General features: G+C 38.3%; 1 protein-coding gene and 1 long non-coding RNA gene across 5 annotated transcripts in view; one reads left to right on the top strand and one right to left on the bottom strand.

The window, feature by feature from the left end:
• The window catches only part of NCOA3 (nuclear receptor coactivator 3), a 165,318-nt gene that overhangs the window by 106,195 nt on the left and 45,191 nt on the right, over positions 1-13,932 (top strand). For 2 of the 4 annotated variants that reach the window (XM_054045648.1, XM_054045647.1), the window contains exons 3-4: positions 7,780-7,855; positions 11,826-11,890. In XM_054045648.1, coding sequence (XP_053901623.1) covers positions 7,839-7,855; positions 11,826-11,890 — 82 coding nt within the window. In that variant the 5' untranslated portion in view covers positions 7,780-7,838. The remainder of the gene's footprint in view (positions 1-7,779; positions 7,856-11,825; positions 11,891-13,932) is intronic. The other 2 variants (XM_054045649.1, XM_054045650.1) reach the window with 1 other exon arrangement.
• The window catches only part of LOC128846511 (uncharacterized), a 28,529-nt gene continuing 21,907 nt past the window's right edge, over positions 7,311-13,932 (bottom strand). Inside the window, exon 3 of the long non-coding RNA XR_008446791.1 lies at positions 7,311-7,488. This is a non-coding gene — a long non-coding RNA (uncharacterized LOC128846511). The remainder of the gene's footprint in view (positions 7,489-13,932) is intronic.

Below are 13,932 nucleotides of genomic sequence, written 5' to 3'. Positions count from 1 at the left end.
TTCTGAGGTTAGATGCTACTGTTGAACTATCTGGATTGATATAAAAGGATGTTGGTGAGCAGTGGTTTCTTACCAGTTAATTTGGTTTATCAAGTCCCTTTATACTGGCCTAGACAGAACATTCTGTATTTTGGTGTTTGAAGTAGGAAAGTTTTATTGAAAAATGTGTATTTTTTAAAAAGAATTATTCATTTCACTGTCCAGGAAGCCTAATGCTTGAATGCTCAAAAAGAGTTAGGTGTCTAAGTCCAAGTTTTGGAACCACTGGGATGCATAAAACTCCCACTTAAGCCTGTCAGCACCTAAACTTACTTGTCTCCCAAGATTTTGCAGTAAAAGTTCCCTGGGCACCTAAGTTTCTGCCTCTGAGCATGCACATTCCTTCCTTCTTCTAAGCACTTGGGTACCTAAGCCCCAGAGTGATTCACAAAGCAGAGGAAGCTGCCCAAAGTTGTGTGTGAGACTGATCTGGTAGGCATGCTCAGAGGCCGCCTAGTGGATCAAGCCTCACAGGTAAGTTCACACAAAACAGCTGGGGGTGAGGTGGGGATGGAAGAGGACTTCCCTCATAACTTTTAGCTCAGTGTTTTGGATACTCGGGATCTGGGTGGTCCCTCCTCCACTGAAGGGATCTGAATTGGGATTTGTCACCTGTTAGGTGAATGTTCTAACCATTGGACTGTGGGATATTCTGTTGTGGGGCTTCCTCAGTCTCTATTGTCAAAGTTGTTGCACTCTGGATAAATAATTATTCATTGAAGCAGGGTGACTGGGTCCTGGGTCTCCCACCTCCCAGGTGAGCGCTCTAACCACCAGGTTATAGAGTCATTCTCATGCACACGTATGCACAGACACACACTGTGAAAGAGCAAAAGAAGCTTCCAGAAATAGGGCACATAAATGACACATTAGGGGAAGGGGAGAAATATTCAAAACATTCTAATGCATACAGTTTTTTAATGCTGTCCTGTCATTTTAATATATGCAAAGTGAACAAGAAGCGAGTTAATTGTCATATCTGAAAAATAGCAGCCTCATGTGCATAGTGTTTACTAAACATTGCTGGGAAATTGGTAAATGGAGCTTGACAAGACCAGTACAAAATCCATTGTCTCCCTAAGACGGGATGTGTTATAATAGAATAAGGATGTGTGTTGGGTTAGGAGTATTTAACATGTTGCAACAAGGGGTACATTGCTGGAGTTCAAGATTCTAAAACCTCTGTGCACATTATTTTTAGTGACAGCGCCGTTTCAGTGAATTGCATTACCAGGCTTCTCTTCCCCTTATATATTTTGAAAGAGTCTTATAGGGTGACCAGATAGCAAATGTGAAAAATCGGGACTGGGGGTAGGGGCTGCCTATATAAGAAAAAGTCCCAAATATCAGGACTGTCCCTATAAAATCAGGACATCTGGTCACCCTAGAGTCTTATGTTAAAGAATTACTTTATTGACTGATGTGCAAGAAAATTAGGATAATGCTGTGTAGGTACAACTGGCAAAATGTATTGTTTCTCCCCTTGAGACGCAAGGACAGATGAATTAGTCTCAAAAGATATATTGCGCCTTTCTGGTACAAAACAGTTTGTTATATTGCACCAAAGTGCGCTATTAAAGCCCATAGTAATTACCTATTTTCTGTTACCTATTTGCATAGCTTTGACATAGTATACTGTCATATCCACAAAGCTATAGTTAAGGCTTCAGTGGTAGTTTCACTGTATGCTCCCTTTTTTCCCCAGGGACTTAGAACTAAGCTGTTCTAATTTACATTGGTCTAAAGATTAGCATTTATCTCGTATTTTATTGTCTTCTTAAATGCCTTATTAGCTATCTTTAAATCAAGAAATGAAAAGGGTTTTATGTATTTTTGCCGATCAATATAATTACAAAAAAAAATCGGTAGCTAATTTGGATTTAACATACATTGGTTCATTTGCTATGAATTTTTTTTTTAATTTTGAAAACAATCCATTTCTAGTCGCATTTCGTATAGCTGCTGTCTGTGCCATGAGCAATACTGTAGCTGGTTAACAGTCTTACCTGTTCTACTAAAACTATATCTAAGTTGGTAATCTCTCAATTTTTATCTCATCCCTAAGACTGATGTGGCTGAAGTTTATCCTTCAGCTGCTACCACCATTTCTGCTCCAGATTCATGACCAACTTTCTTCTTCCACGACTATATTGCTGTGATCATGACCATTTCCCCATTTCTTTGAAATTGGCTACTCACTTCCCACATATGTTGAATATGATGATTACATCACACCTGTCAGGTGATGTGATCCTGGAGGTAACTTTTACTTTAATCATTTGGTATCATTTTATTTATCTGAGCTCACATAAGTACTCCAGCAAGGTTGTCTTCTGTTGTTTATGAATTCTGAGACCAGGCTTTATATTGTCATCCTCATTTAACCATTCCATCTTTAGCTCTAAAGAAAGTTTCTTTGCTTTAGCATTTTAAAAAAGTTTCTTATCTTATCTTATGACTGAAAACTGATTGTGGTCTTACATTTGATAATTGAGATATATAATTTGAGGTTTATAGTTAATGGAATAGGACTTGTTACTGTAGGGTATAAATTCATTATTTCTGTAGCTAAAGAAGGGTAATGTACTGAATGTAAGTATGTCAAGAAGTGTAATTAAATGAAAGCATAAAGATCTTCCTATATAAGTTGAATACCAGACTGTGTAAACAGTCTTGCTTTACTATTGAACACAGATACTTTTTAGACAGGAAATGGAAGGAGGTTCATATGACAAAAGTGCTACTGGTGTTGTCAGACTTAGCAGAGACATTGATTATAGAGACTCAGGTACCAAGTTTTGAGAACTGGGGTTGTGCTGGGATTGAGTTCTCTGTTCTGCCTTGTGACCAGGCCAGGTGCCTCCTGTGTGCCTCTTTCAGTAGCCTACGGTCATGCTCAGTGCTTAATTTGTAATGAAAGAGGTGCTGGGACTCAAGCATTTTTTTTTTTAAATTAATAATGGTTGCAGCAAGCCCAGAGGTGCTGGGACTATGAACTGCAAAGCCTAGAGGTGCCAGGGCTCAGTCCTGGCAAGCTCTGGCACAAATTAAGCACTGGTCACGCTACCAGCAACCAACCTCAGTTTCTCTTTTTGGAGTATTCAAATAAAACTTCACCAAGGCGCTTTTTGGGTCAAAAATACCCCTCCTTGCAGCCTAGGTTTATTAATATAAAATAAACTGCAAATAAAACTCAAAATCCCCAAACCAATCTGTTCCTAAGTCCACACAACACAACGTTTCTCTTCTTCATCCCAGACTTCCAGCCTGGGGAGCTTTGCAATCCCTCCCTTGCATGGTCAGGATCTCTCCCAGGTATAGGCGCTGACTCCACAGGTTCTCTGCGGCTGCAGCACCCACAGGGAAAAAAGATGGGTGTGGAGCACCCACCAGCAGCCCCCTATCAATGCCCCTTCACCCCCTCCCCAGCACCTCCCTCCTGCTGGCGGACCCTGCAGATCAGCACCTCCCCACACCTCCCACCCATCGCGATCAGCTGTTTTGCAGCGAGTGGGAGGCTGAGGAGGGAGGGAGCGGAATTGGACAGGAAGAGGCGGGGCAAGGGTGGGGCCTTTGAGGAAGGGGTGGAGTGGGGGCAGGGCCTGGGGCAGAGCCGGGGGTTGAGCACCCCCTGGCACTTTGGAAAGTCGGTGCCTGTGCTCCCAAGCCTCTCTGCTTGGAGAACTTTGCTCGCTCTCGCAGACCCTTCCACAGCTTACTGAGCTTCCCCGTCCCCACTCCCTTTCTCTTCACTGTGGTCTCCTGCTGTTCTTTATAGGACAATAATCCTGATCTCTCCCATTTGTGGCTCATTCTGTAATCAGGGGCGAGCCACCCTGTTACATGTGGGAATTAGCTTAGTTTTATAGTGCCTGTAATAAAGCACAATAATACACTAGATGATCATCAAGTTTGAAATAAACTTGCAACTTTTCAGATGGTGCACAATGCAATGGCCTTGCTCTGATCAGAAGAGGAAGCTTCTGGTTTTAGGATAGGAATAATGGAATTACATCTTGCAAGATGTGACAGTGTAGGTTTTCAATAGCATCAGAATAGCCAGGTTTTAGTGAAAGGAAAGGTATGTGTTTCAGTGAAAAGTCTGAAATGATGAAGTCAATATTTAATAGCTTTATTACATCAGCTAAAAATATTTCACATAAACATAGAGTAATACTGACCTGAGTTATAATGTGCTCACTCCCTTTTGATATGTGGTAATATTTTACCATATTCAGTTTGATTATATATTGGTTTCGTTTATCAACCAAAATTTCCATTTCTGTTTGTTTTTTACATTACTCTAGCTCTTATCCATGGAGTAGGACGTACAGTGCCTTAGTTAACCTTAGTAAAGACCATTCCAAGTTGTCATTCCAGGAAGGTGGTCCTGTAAGATTTATGGTCAGAGCAAATTAATAAAAATACTAATCTATATAGTCTTTTTAGTCTGGAAAGACCTTCCTGTAGGATTTATCAAAAACTGTAGTTATTCTGCACCACTAGACTTCTTTCAGAAACTATATTCCATCTTCCCTTTTAGACTGGTCATGTGGTTACATTCTAGTGCGTAGTCTACTTGGGCAGAATTGGAAGGCACAGACTCATGCTACAGCCAAACCAGTCACTTACCCTGAGGCATACCGCCAAAGTTGCTGTGCCCAAAAACTTTGATATATAGGGGTTCTTTTTTTTATTCTTTTCTGTGATGCAGTGGATTTGATGTTCCATAGAGTGCACCCTCTGCCTACAAACAGGATTTATAAACCTGCTTCCCCACCAAAAAATGACGACTATTTTATCAAAATATATTCTTTATTGTACCTAGACTTGCAACACAGCAGCGCGGAAGTCCGCTTCAGGGCCAGCTCCAGGCACCAGCTTACCAAGCAGGTGCTTGGGGCGGCCACTTCGGAGAGGGGTGGCACGTCCAGCTGTTCGGCGGCAATTCGGCTGACCGTCCCTCACTCCTGCTCAGCGGGAAGGACCTCCTGACGAATTGCTGACGCAGATCGCGATTGCGATCGTGGCTTTTTTTGTTGGTTTTGTTTTGTTTTGTTTGGCTGCTTGGGGCGGCCAAAACCCTGGAGCCGGCCCTGGTCAGCTTAAACCAATCTTTGGGCTATGTGACTGTTTTCTCTTTCAGCCCATCTATCAACTGTGTATTTCTTCCTAGTTATCAGTAACGACAGACAGGATGGGGCATAGTCACAGAAATAGATAGCTCATAGATGACTGTATTAAATTCTTTTAAACTATAATTAGTGAATGAAGCATAAATGTTGCTAAATCTGTATATTCTGTCTTGAATGGCCCATATCACTAATGTTGTGAATATGCTGAAAATGGGAATGGTAGGTAGACAACGACTGAAAATTGGTTAATCTATACACCGTTTACTCTTAAACTTTTAACTTGTTTTGTGATAGCTGGGCCTGTTGTCTGAACACCATTTATGAACAAAAGTCACCAAAGCTTCAAATTTAATCTAAAATGATCTAGAATGAATTGTAAGCAATTTAAGTGTCAGTTTTCAAACTTTTTCATAGTGTGGACCACTACTTAATACATGTTCAGTTTTTCCATTTTCAATCTCATAACAGCTGTATGGTAATTGTAACAGTTGCTTAAATGGAAAATTAATATGTGCAAAGCATTTAACACTTTAGCTGTCTTAATGTGACTGAGCAGTTGAGCATTTCAAAACTATTCATTTTTTTAGAAAATTTTTTGAGATCTCAAATCTCTTCCATAAAATGATGACTTCTTTTGTAAGTGACTCTGTCCACCCTGTCCGGTCCGTGTCAGTGGTTCAGATGTTCAGCGGGATTTCTTTTGGTGATTAGGCAAACTGTATCAGTACTTGCATGGATTTGCCTGCAAGAACATCAGTTATTGCAGGATACTGGTTTTCCAAACTGATTTGAGATTGATGACTATGGTGACTTCACAATCAGTTAACAAAACCAAAATTTGACTTAACATTTAGAAATTTTAATATTAATCTCTAAAATAGTTAATGATGTCTTGACAAACCTATTTGGTTATCTGCAGGTAAATTGCACTTTTCATTTTCTTCATACGGTCTCTCCAGTAGAGAACTTCTATAAGTGGTCTCTGTAGCCCTTTTTGGGGGTAATAATGATGCCATTGAAGATTGAATATAGTCAAGTAATGAGGCTGATTTGAGTTTTTACTGAGATGCCCATCTGAAGGGCTTCATTTTCTGTAACGTTCAAATGTAATTAAGGGTTTTTGATGGAGCATCTTGCTTAGCAGTATTATGAATTTTTTTTTCACTTTTTTTTGGTCTTCATTCTAGTTTGTGATTAGTGGAGGTTGATTTAGCATAAAACACTATTACAAAGGTGTTTAATTAGGAGACAATTTACTCCTAATGCTTATTCTTATGTGACCACATTGTCAATCACCCCTCTAATTGGTAAGTCTGTTCATATGAATAAAACTATAGTCAGTATTGTCAAAGACGTGGTTAAAACAGCAGACGACTTCATACACACCCAGTTGATCTGAAAGGCTTCAGTTTAATTTCTTAAGAAATGATCTGCTTGGATAAAGCTCTTCACCTGACTACTAGTGATTATCTACTAAGTAGTCTGAGTAGAAGTATCAATTTTGAAACTCTTGATTTTGGATAGGACTATAGTGTGTACTTTTACATGTGAATGCCTCATAAATATTTCCCAAGAGCAATTTATTTTTCTAATTAGCTTGAACAGCCTCTGCTTTACATAGTGCTTCAAGCAGTTTTCAATAAATCAATTCAATCATGCAGCTGTTGTTTGAAACTTTTCCTTAAGTTACTGTAATTCTGAATAGAGAACCAGAAATGCTCACTAATTAGTACACTTAATCATACCTTGTACAATATGCACCACAAAATGGATTATTTATTCTCAGAACTTCACAGGAAAACTAGGCAGTAGGAACTTGACAGTGTACACTTTTTCCTTCTGCTTTGAAAATAGTTTGCTGTTCTTGCATGATGCACAAGGCAGTGTGCTCATGTACAGGGAAGATGTGTCTGTATGCTCAGTTTTTACTGGCTGGTCATAACGTTACAAAAATTCTCATTTTGACCTGGAACTTTCCATGCTTAGTCTTGGATGTGTGTTTTGAAGGAGAATTAAAACTAAAAAACCGGCTGTAGTAATTATCTTTTCTGAACGAAGGAAAAGAAAATGTTTCAACTTTAAAAGGAATTTAATAGTTCTTTTGTACACTGATAATTCAAAAGGATGAACTTTTAAAATTACAAACTTCACAAGTGGCTAGATCTTCCTATGTACGAGAATTGAATACACTTATAAAATGATGTAGTTATAAACAGTTGTAACATCGCTTTGTTATTTTGTGTCTCTAGTAAGTGGTAGGGTCGAAAACCTATGGAGTAATGAAGAGAGCATCCCAGATGGCTTCTTTCTTTTCCTTTTTAAAAAATGTAAAGGAGAAAAAATAAAACATAACTTATCTTAATGTACTATTAAAGATGCAACATAAACTTTGGAATTGCAAAATTAAATGTTCCAATTACAATGTGATCTTGTCCAACAATTACAGTAAAGAATGGCAACAGCTGTGAAGCAGGTTTCAAACTGGAAATCTCCAGATTAGAATAAGTAAAAGGTGTTTTAAAATTTTAAACACTTCATGTTTAACTTTAATATTAACTATAAAATAAAAAAAAGCAATATTTATGCATAGTTTTTTTTTCCCCAGGAGGTGATTTACAATGATTACTGGTCCTGATGGTCCACTGAAAAGTCTTCTCTGCTTGAATGTGTGTTAAGGACAAGTAAGTGACTGCTTTCAAATCCTGGCTAAATACAGCTGAAAAATTATTCCTTCTTCCTCATTTTAAAGCTATGAAATTCAAGTGTAACTACAAAGACCATAAAAGTTGTATTCCTAAAATTTAACCACTTGACTGCTGCCAGAAAGTATCCTCCAAGTGCAATTTCCTATATAATCTTATCCAAATAAATGGAACATCATCTGTATCCATTGTTATCCAAAACTATGCAAATTGTTTTCTGTTATATGAATAATGTTTTGAGTCAGTGTCATTGGAAAACTATGGTGCTATTATTTACCCATACTTGTTTTCAAAGGAAGTGGGGAGCAAGGAATGGAATTTCTTAATGGACTTCCCAATGATTCTCACTAAATTAGATTATTAAATCAAAATTGAAAGACATGACTTATGAGATTGTGGGTTGTTTTTAAACAAACTGAAATCTTACAATTTAGATCTTAATGGGCTAGTCTAAGTTATATCGTTTTTTAGAGAAGTGAATTGTTTTAATATTTGTATTGAAATAAAAATTTAAAAATAAACTGGTGGTGCTAGAGATTGGATGAAAAGTATCCATTTGATTCTTCGTAATTGGCCATAACTGGAACAGTGACAGCCTTGCTGTGCCTTCTTCACTCTGAATTTTTTAAATCTTCTACTTATTATAACACTATATGCTACAAATTCATATGTCTAGTAAAGTGTTTATAGATGGATAAGAATTTTAAAATTAATATTAAAGTAGCAATTTTGTGTGCATAAGTAACCACTTTCCTGAACAAGTTAAACCTTTATAACAAAGCCATTTGCAATTTTTTGGTCTGAAAATAGGTTCCTCAGTAGTTATCAGTTGCATGACTACAGAATAAATAAATAAAGCTGAAACTACCAAGCTCAACATTTTTTATACTCCTGTTAGTTGAAAACTACCATGTTGTTTTAACCTTTTAATTTCTGTGCATATCATATTGCTTTTTGGGGGCGGGGGGGTGTTCTGTTAATTCTATTGTAAATGTACTATGCACGAAGTTAGGGAAAGTTATCTTGTATGTTTTAGTAATATATTTAATGAAACGTTTCTTAAATCTAACAAATCATAAGCCAAAAGAATGTTCAAGTGTGGTGGTTCTTTGAAAAATGCCCCACTTAAGGCAATGGGGTTGCACAGATGCAACTGAGGGAAGAATTTTCCCTGGAGAATCCTACTGGTTAGCACTACTGAAGCACGTGCCAGAAAGAAGCTATCACGTTTTAGCTCACAGGCTGAGTTTACAGGACTGGCTGGCAGTTGCAAAGTTTATTTTACTAGTAAACTGAGGACGTTTTGATTTGTATTCAGAGACACACATTTGGAACTCATAATGACATTTTTTTCAGAGGCACTTTTCAAAGTAATGCCTCACTTCATTTAAAAAAAAAAAAAAGAAATTTTATTGAAGTACCTGTAGTAATTGCATCATCATATTTGATGGATAAACATCGTTATTGCTGTGTTTTTAATTTGTGATTTTTGCATTAATAACTCACTGGATAATTGGTTCTGGTGCTAAGGTCTCTTGTAGCTTGAAGAATAGTGCAGGGTAGCTTATTAAGAGTTTGCATGGTAGATTCCTATACAGCAGAAAGCAGCCTCTGTGGGCTTGCTTGGTTAAGAAGCTGCAAAGCCTTCTTAGGTGTTACATGTTTTTCCAAGCCTCCTGAAGGGTAATGGTAATATTGGTAGGGAAAGGAAAAGTCATACATAGGCAATGTTTCAGGCTCATGTCTGGAGAAATTGCCAGAAGTTTTATGGTAAGTGATAGATATGCTATGATAGGGAGGTGGGGAACTCTGCTTAAACAAATTCTCTGCTGTTCTTTCTTCCTCCCCCCGCCCCCAAAACCCAAGCATTGTAGCTTAAAAAAAAAATCCTTCTTTTTTTAAAACTACCTGAATAGACATAGTGTCAAGTATCAGGGGGTAGCCGTGTTAGTCTGTATCTACAAAAACAACAAGGAGTCTAGTGGCACCTTAAAGACTAACAGATTTATTTGGGCATAAGCTTTCGTGAGTAAAAACCTCACTTCTTCGGATGCATAGAGTGAAAGTTACAGATGCAGGCATTATATACTGACACATGGAGAGCAGGGAGTTACTTCGCAAGTGGAGAACCAGTGTTGACAGGGCCAATTCAATCAGGGTGGATGTAGTCCACTCCCAATAATAGATGAGGAGGTGTCAATTCCGAGGATTATTGGGAGTGAACTACATCCACCCTGATTGAATTGGCCCTGTCAACACTGGTTCTCCACTTGCGAAGTAACTCCCTGCTCTCCATGTGTCAGTATATAATGCCTGCATCTGTAACTTTCACTCTATGCATCCGAAGAAGTGAGGTTTTTACTCACGAAAGCTTATGCCCAAATAAATCTGTTAGTCTTTAAGGTGCCACCAGACTCCTTGTTGTTTCTGAATAGACATAGTGTTACATACTCTAATTCTTTCCTCTTTAGGTTTTTCAAATAACATATAAAGTCTGTATATTTTTCTATTTAATTAAATTACTAGTTTTCATTTATAGCAACATGGGTCTATGCTACTTTTAAGTGATACTGAAATCAATTGATGTTTCTATTATAAATTCTAAATTGCTAAATTCAATCCTGTTACCGTATCAACTTCTAAACTGCATCACACTGAAATTTAAAATTTTGTATCCAGGCTATGTTCAGCAATTTAAAACATTTTAAACAGTTTTGGTAGCTTGTTTAAATTAAGAAATATGTACTGTGCTTCTGACATGTTTGTTGTGCCCACACCCTTCCTGAGCTATCCTCAACCCTTTATCTTATTTTAAGCGCTTCCTCTCTCTTTCCATAGCAGCTTCTAGCACTGCAGCAGTATGCTTCTGCCTTGGAATGCAGTTGCTGGGAGAACAGCACCAAACCTAGTGTGTATATGTGCCACCTGCTCAACGACACTCGATTCTTTCATAGTTATGTGGATTATGGACCTAGGACCTTATGAGTGAGAGTGTTGAGTGTGACCTTCAGATAACTTTAATTCTAGATTTTTGCATGATTATACTGTTTATATAAATCACTTTTTAAAAATTGAAGCTTCTTGTTTGTTCAGATGAGCCGAACTAACTTCCTAACATGTTTTTTTTTAATCTGCAGTTTAGCTGAAGTAAATACTACTCATGCAGGTACTTGATGATATTCTGCCATCTAGTGGCAATTGGACAACTCATAATTTTGTTTTTCTTGGGCTCATATGGGTTGTCACTGTTTTAAATGTATTATATTTTATAAATGTACCATAAACAAACATCTGGTTGAAAAAGAATGAAGTTCCTCATGTTTGCTTTTCCACAGTCGTCAAACATTGGGATTTCCCTCCACTAAAATAGGTAGCTATAAACTATTTTGATTCAGAATTTGGAGCATAAATGTTTCCTGGCTTATTGTCAGTGGAGTCTTTGGTCACATTTGTGTGTGTTAGACATCTTTTGAGAATAGCTTTATTTTGAGCTATACTATGTTTGTATTGATCTTTTTTACTGCCCTTACATTTTTTTAAATACTGCACTAATCTGCTATGTAGTTTTGAAGTAATTCCTTTCCAGTCAAATCGAATGCATCAATTGGTGGTGGTGTTTGTAAATATTAGTTTACTATAATATTTTATAAGTATGTTGAACAGTGTGGTGGTGTTCATATTAACAAATGGAGAGCTTGTGTGTAAACGTGTGTGTGTGTGTGTGTGTATATATATATAATTAACTTTACAGTAAGTTTACAGCAATTTAGAGCCTGCTCCTAGTTGGAGCCAGGTAGTTTTCTGTTCTGAGCAGCAATCTGAGATCTGCCTTGCTGTGTGAAGAATGACCTTTTGAACTCTCCATCCACAATCAACATCCTAACATAACAATAGCAACTGCTCCACACAATAATTTTGTTGTGTATCCCTATCCTCTCAATTTACCTAGCAAGAGCAAGAACAGACAGTGTTGTGGTTTCCCAGAAGCAAAAAGCAAAAGACAAGTCAGTCAAGGTTAGTACATCAGAAGCAATACACCTACTTTTTTTTTTTTTTTTTTTTTTGGTGGCCTCTTGTCCTGGAAGCATTTAGTGTAGTCTCATAAAGACTCAGTTCTTGGTTCCCATTCTATCTTTTCTCTTTCATCTCTTAAACATAAAGAAGAAATCCAGTTGCAAGAGAATAAGAAGTGTGGATGATGCCGGGGGTAGGGTATGGGGTGTGAAAAGGGAGAAAAGGGCATCAAGGAGAAATCCATAGCTGCAGGGACTTCACAGCTAGTCTCTCCCAGGTCTCTGTCCCCCTTCATTTCCAACAGTGTTGACTTTGCAGCCGTGCCATAAACCTCCTTCAGCCCTGGAAACCTTTGTATCAATGGCTTGCACTTGTGTGAAAACTGGACTGCTGTTGGATTGGCTCATCACAAATAGTGGTTCTTGGCAAGTGGAGTCTTCAGACCCAATTTTTTTTCCAGGAGATTTGGCAGCATCTGGGCTGTGTCCCCCTCAGGAAGTGTCATTTGATTTTTTTTTTCTTTGATCTCCTTTATTCCTTTGCTTTGAAAGTGTCTCACTGGAAATGAAGTGGGGAAATTGATTTATATTCTGGCATTGATTGAGAGATCTTTACCTCCTTGGTGTTTTGAGGTAGAGCCATAATGCTGACTGTAATGACTATTTCTGGACAGGATGGGAAAAGGGAGGACTACAAGGGCATGTCTTCACTACCGGGGTAAGTCGACCTAAGTTACGCTACTCCAACTATGTGAATAATGTAGCTGGAGTCGACATAGCTTAGGTCGACCTACTCCAGTGTTTTCACTATGCTGCGTGGATGGGAGATGCGCTCTGGTCGACAGGCCTTAATCTTCAGGGAGCTGGAGTACCAGGATTGACCAGAGAGCGCTCTGCCATCGATTTAGCGGGTCTTCACTAGATCAGTAGTGAAGACATGGGGTGAAATCCTGATCCACTGAAGTCAATGCAAATCTTCATTCATGGTTCCTGTCTTTGAAGAACATAGTCAAAACAAATAAGAATAAAGAACAAAATATGGGTTCTTAGGGTCCATAGTACTTAGAGCACACAGACGTTTTAACTGTAGCAGGGCTCATGTTAGTGCTTTAAAAATAGTTGTGTAGATGGCACTGTGAAGTTGTGGCTCACATTCTGAAGCCAGGGTGTGGGGGGATTCTGAGCCTGAGCTCCAGCCTGAGCTGTAAATTCGAAGCGCTGTCTATTTTTAGAGTGGTAACACAAGCCCCACTAGCCTGAGTCTGTCGACCCAGGCTGGGAGGCTCACTTCCCTGGGCTGTGTAGACATATCCTTAGTGGTTTGTGTTTCTTATATATGTGCTCTTTAACATTGCCATCCTTCTGCGTGTAAACCTTACAATTCTTCTGCGTATGTTGGTAGTAATGTAATTTCTTGTCATATCTTGTGCAATGCAAATAGTGCCTATACAATGAGAATGTTTTGGCTAAATAATATGGTCATGAATTACAATAATTACTGATTGTATTTTGATATCCAGTTATAATAGATGATGTTGCACTGGGAACTCAATAGTGAACACAGTTCATTATGCTATAAGTGCAGTTTCAGTAATACAAGCTTTAAATCAGATAAGTGTATTGGTTTGAGGCACACAAAACTGCACAGTTCCAAACTGTCTTGCAAGAGTTAGTGAAATGACTACACTTCTTTAAGCAGACTTTGGTTTGACCTTTGCTGGAAGAGAAATACGCCAGAGAGTAGAGCCAGTCCAAAGAAAGGAATAGGTCTTGACATGTTGAGGTAGATGTTTTATTTGCCCTGCTAGAAGCAGGATACCCGATATAACATGAAATATTGGCTTTAATAGTTTAAGACCTGTTAAATGATACTTGAATAAAATAATTGATTTAGAGATCTGACACTATAGGGTAAAATTTGAAAGAGATGCACAGATTTTACTGTGCTATTTCCATTAAATCATCAGAAGTTATACTAAGCCCCTTATCCTAATGCTTCTCTTCCCGCCATGTGACACTTTCCATCTAAAAGTTTCCTTTGCC

The sequence above is a fragment of the Malaclemys terrapin genome, chromosome 12, assembly GCF_027887155.1.
Source record: "Malaclemys terrapin pileata isolate rMalTer1 chromosome 12, rMalTer1.hap1, whole genome shotgun sequence".
NCBI lineage: Eukaryota > Metazoa > Chordata > Testudines > Emydidae > Malaclemys > Malaclemys terrapin.
The sequence above is the reverse complement of the archived record's forward strand: the minus strand, read 5'-3'. Positions and strand labels throughout refer to the sequence as shown.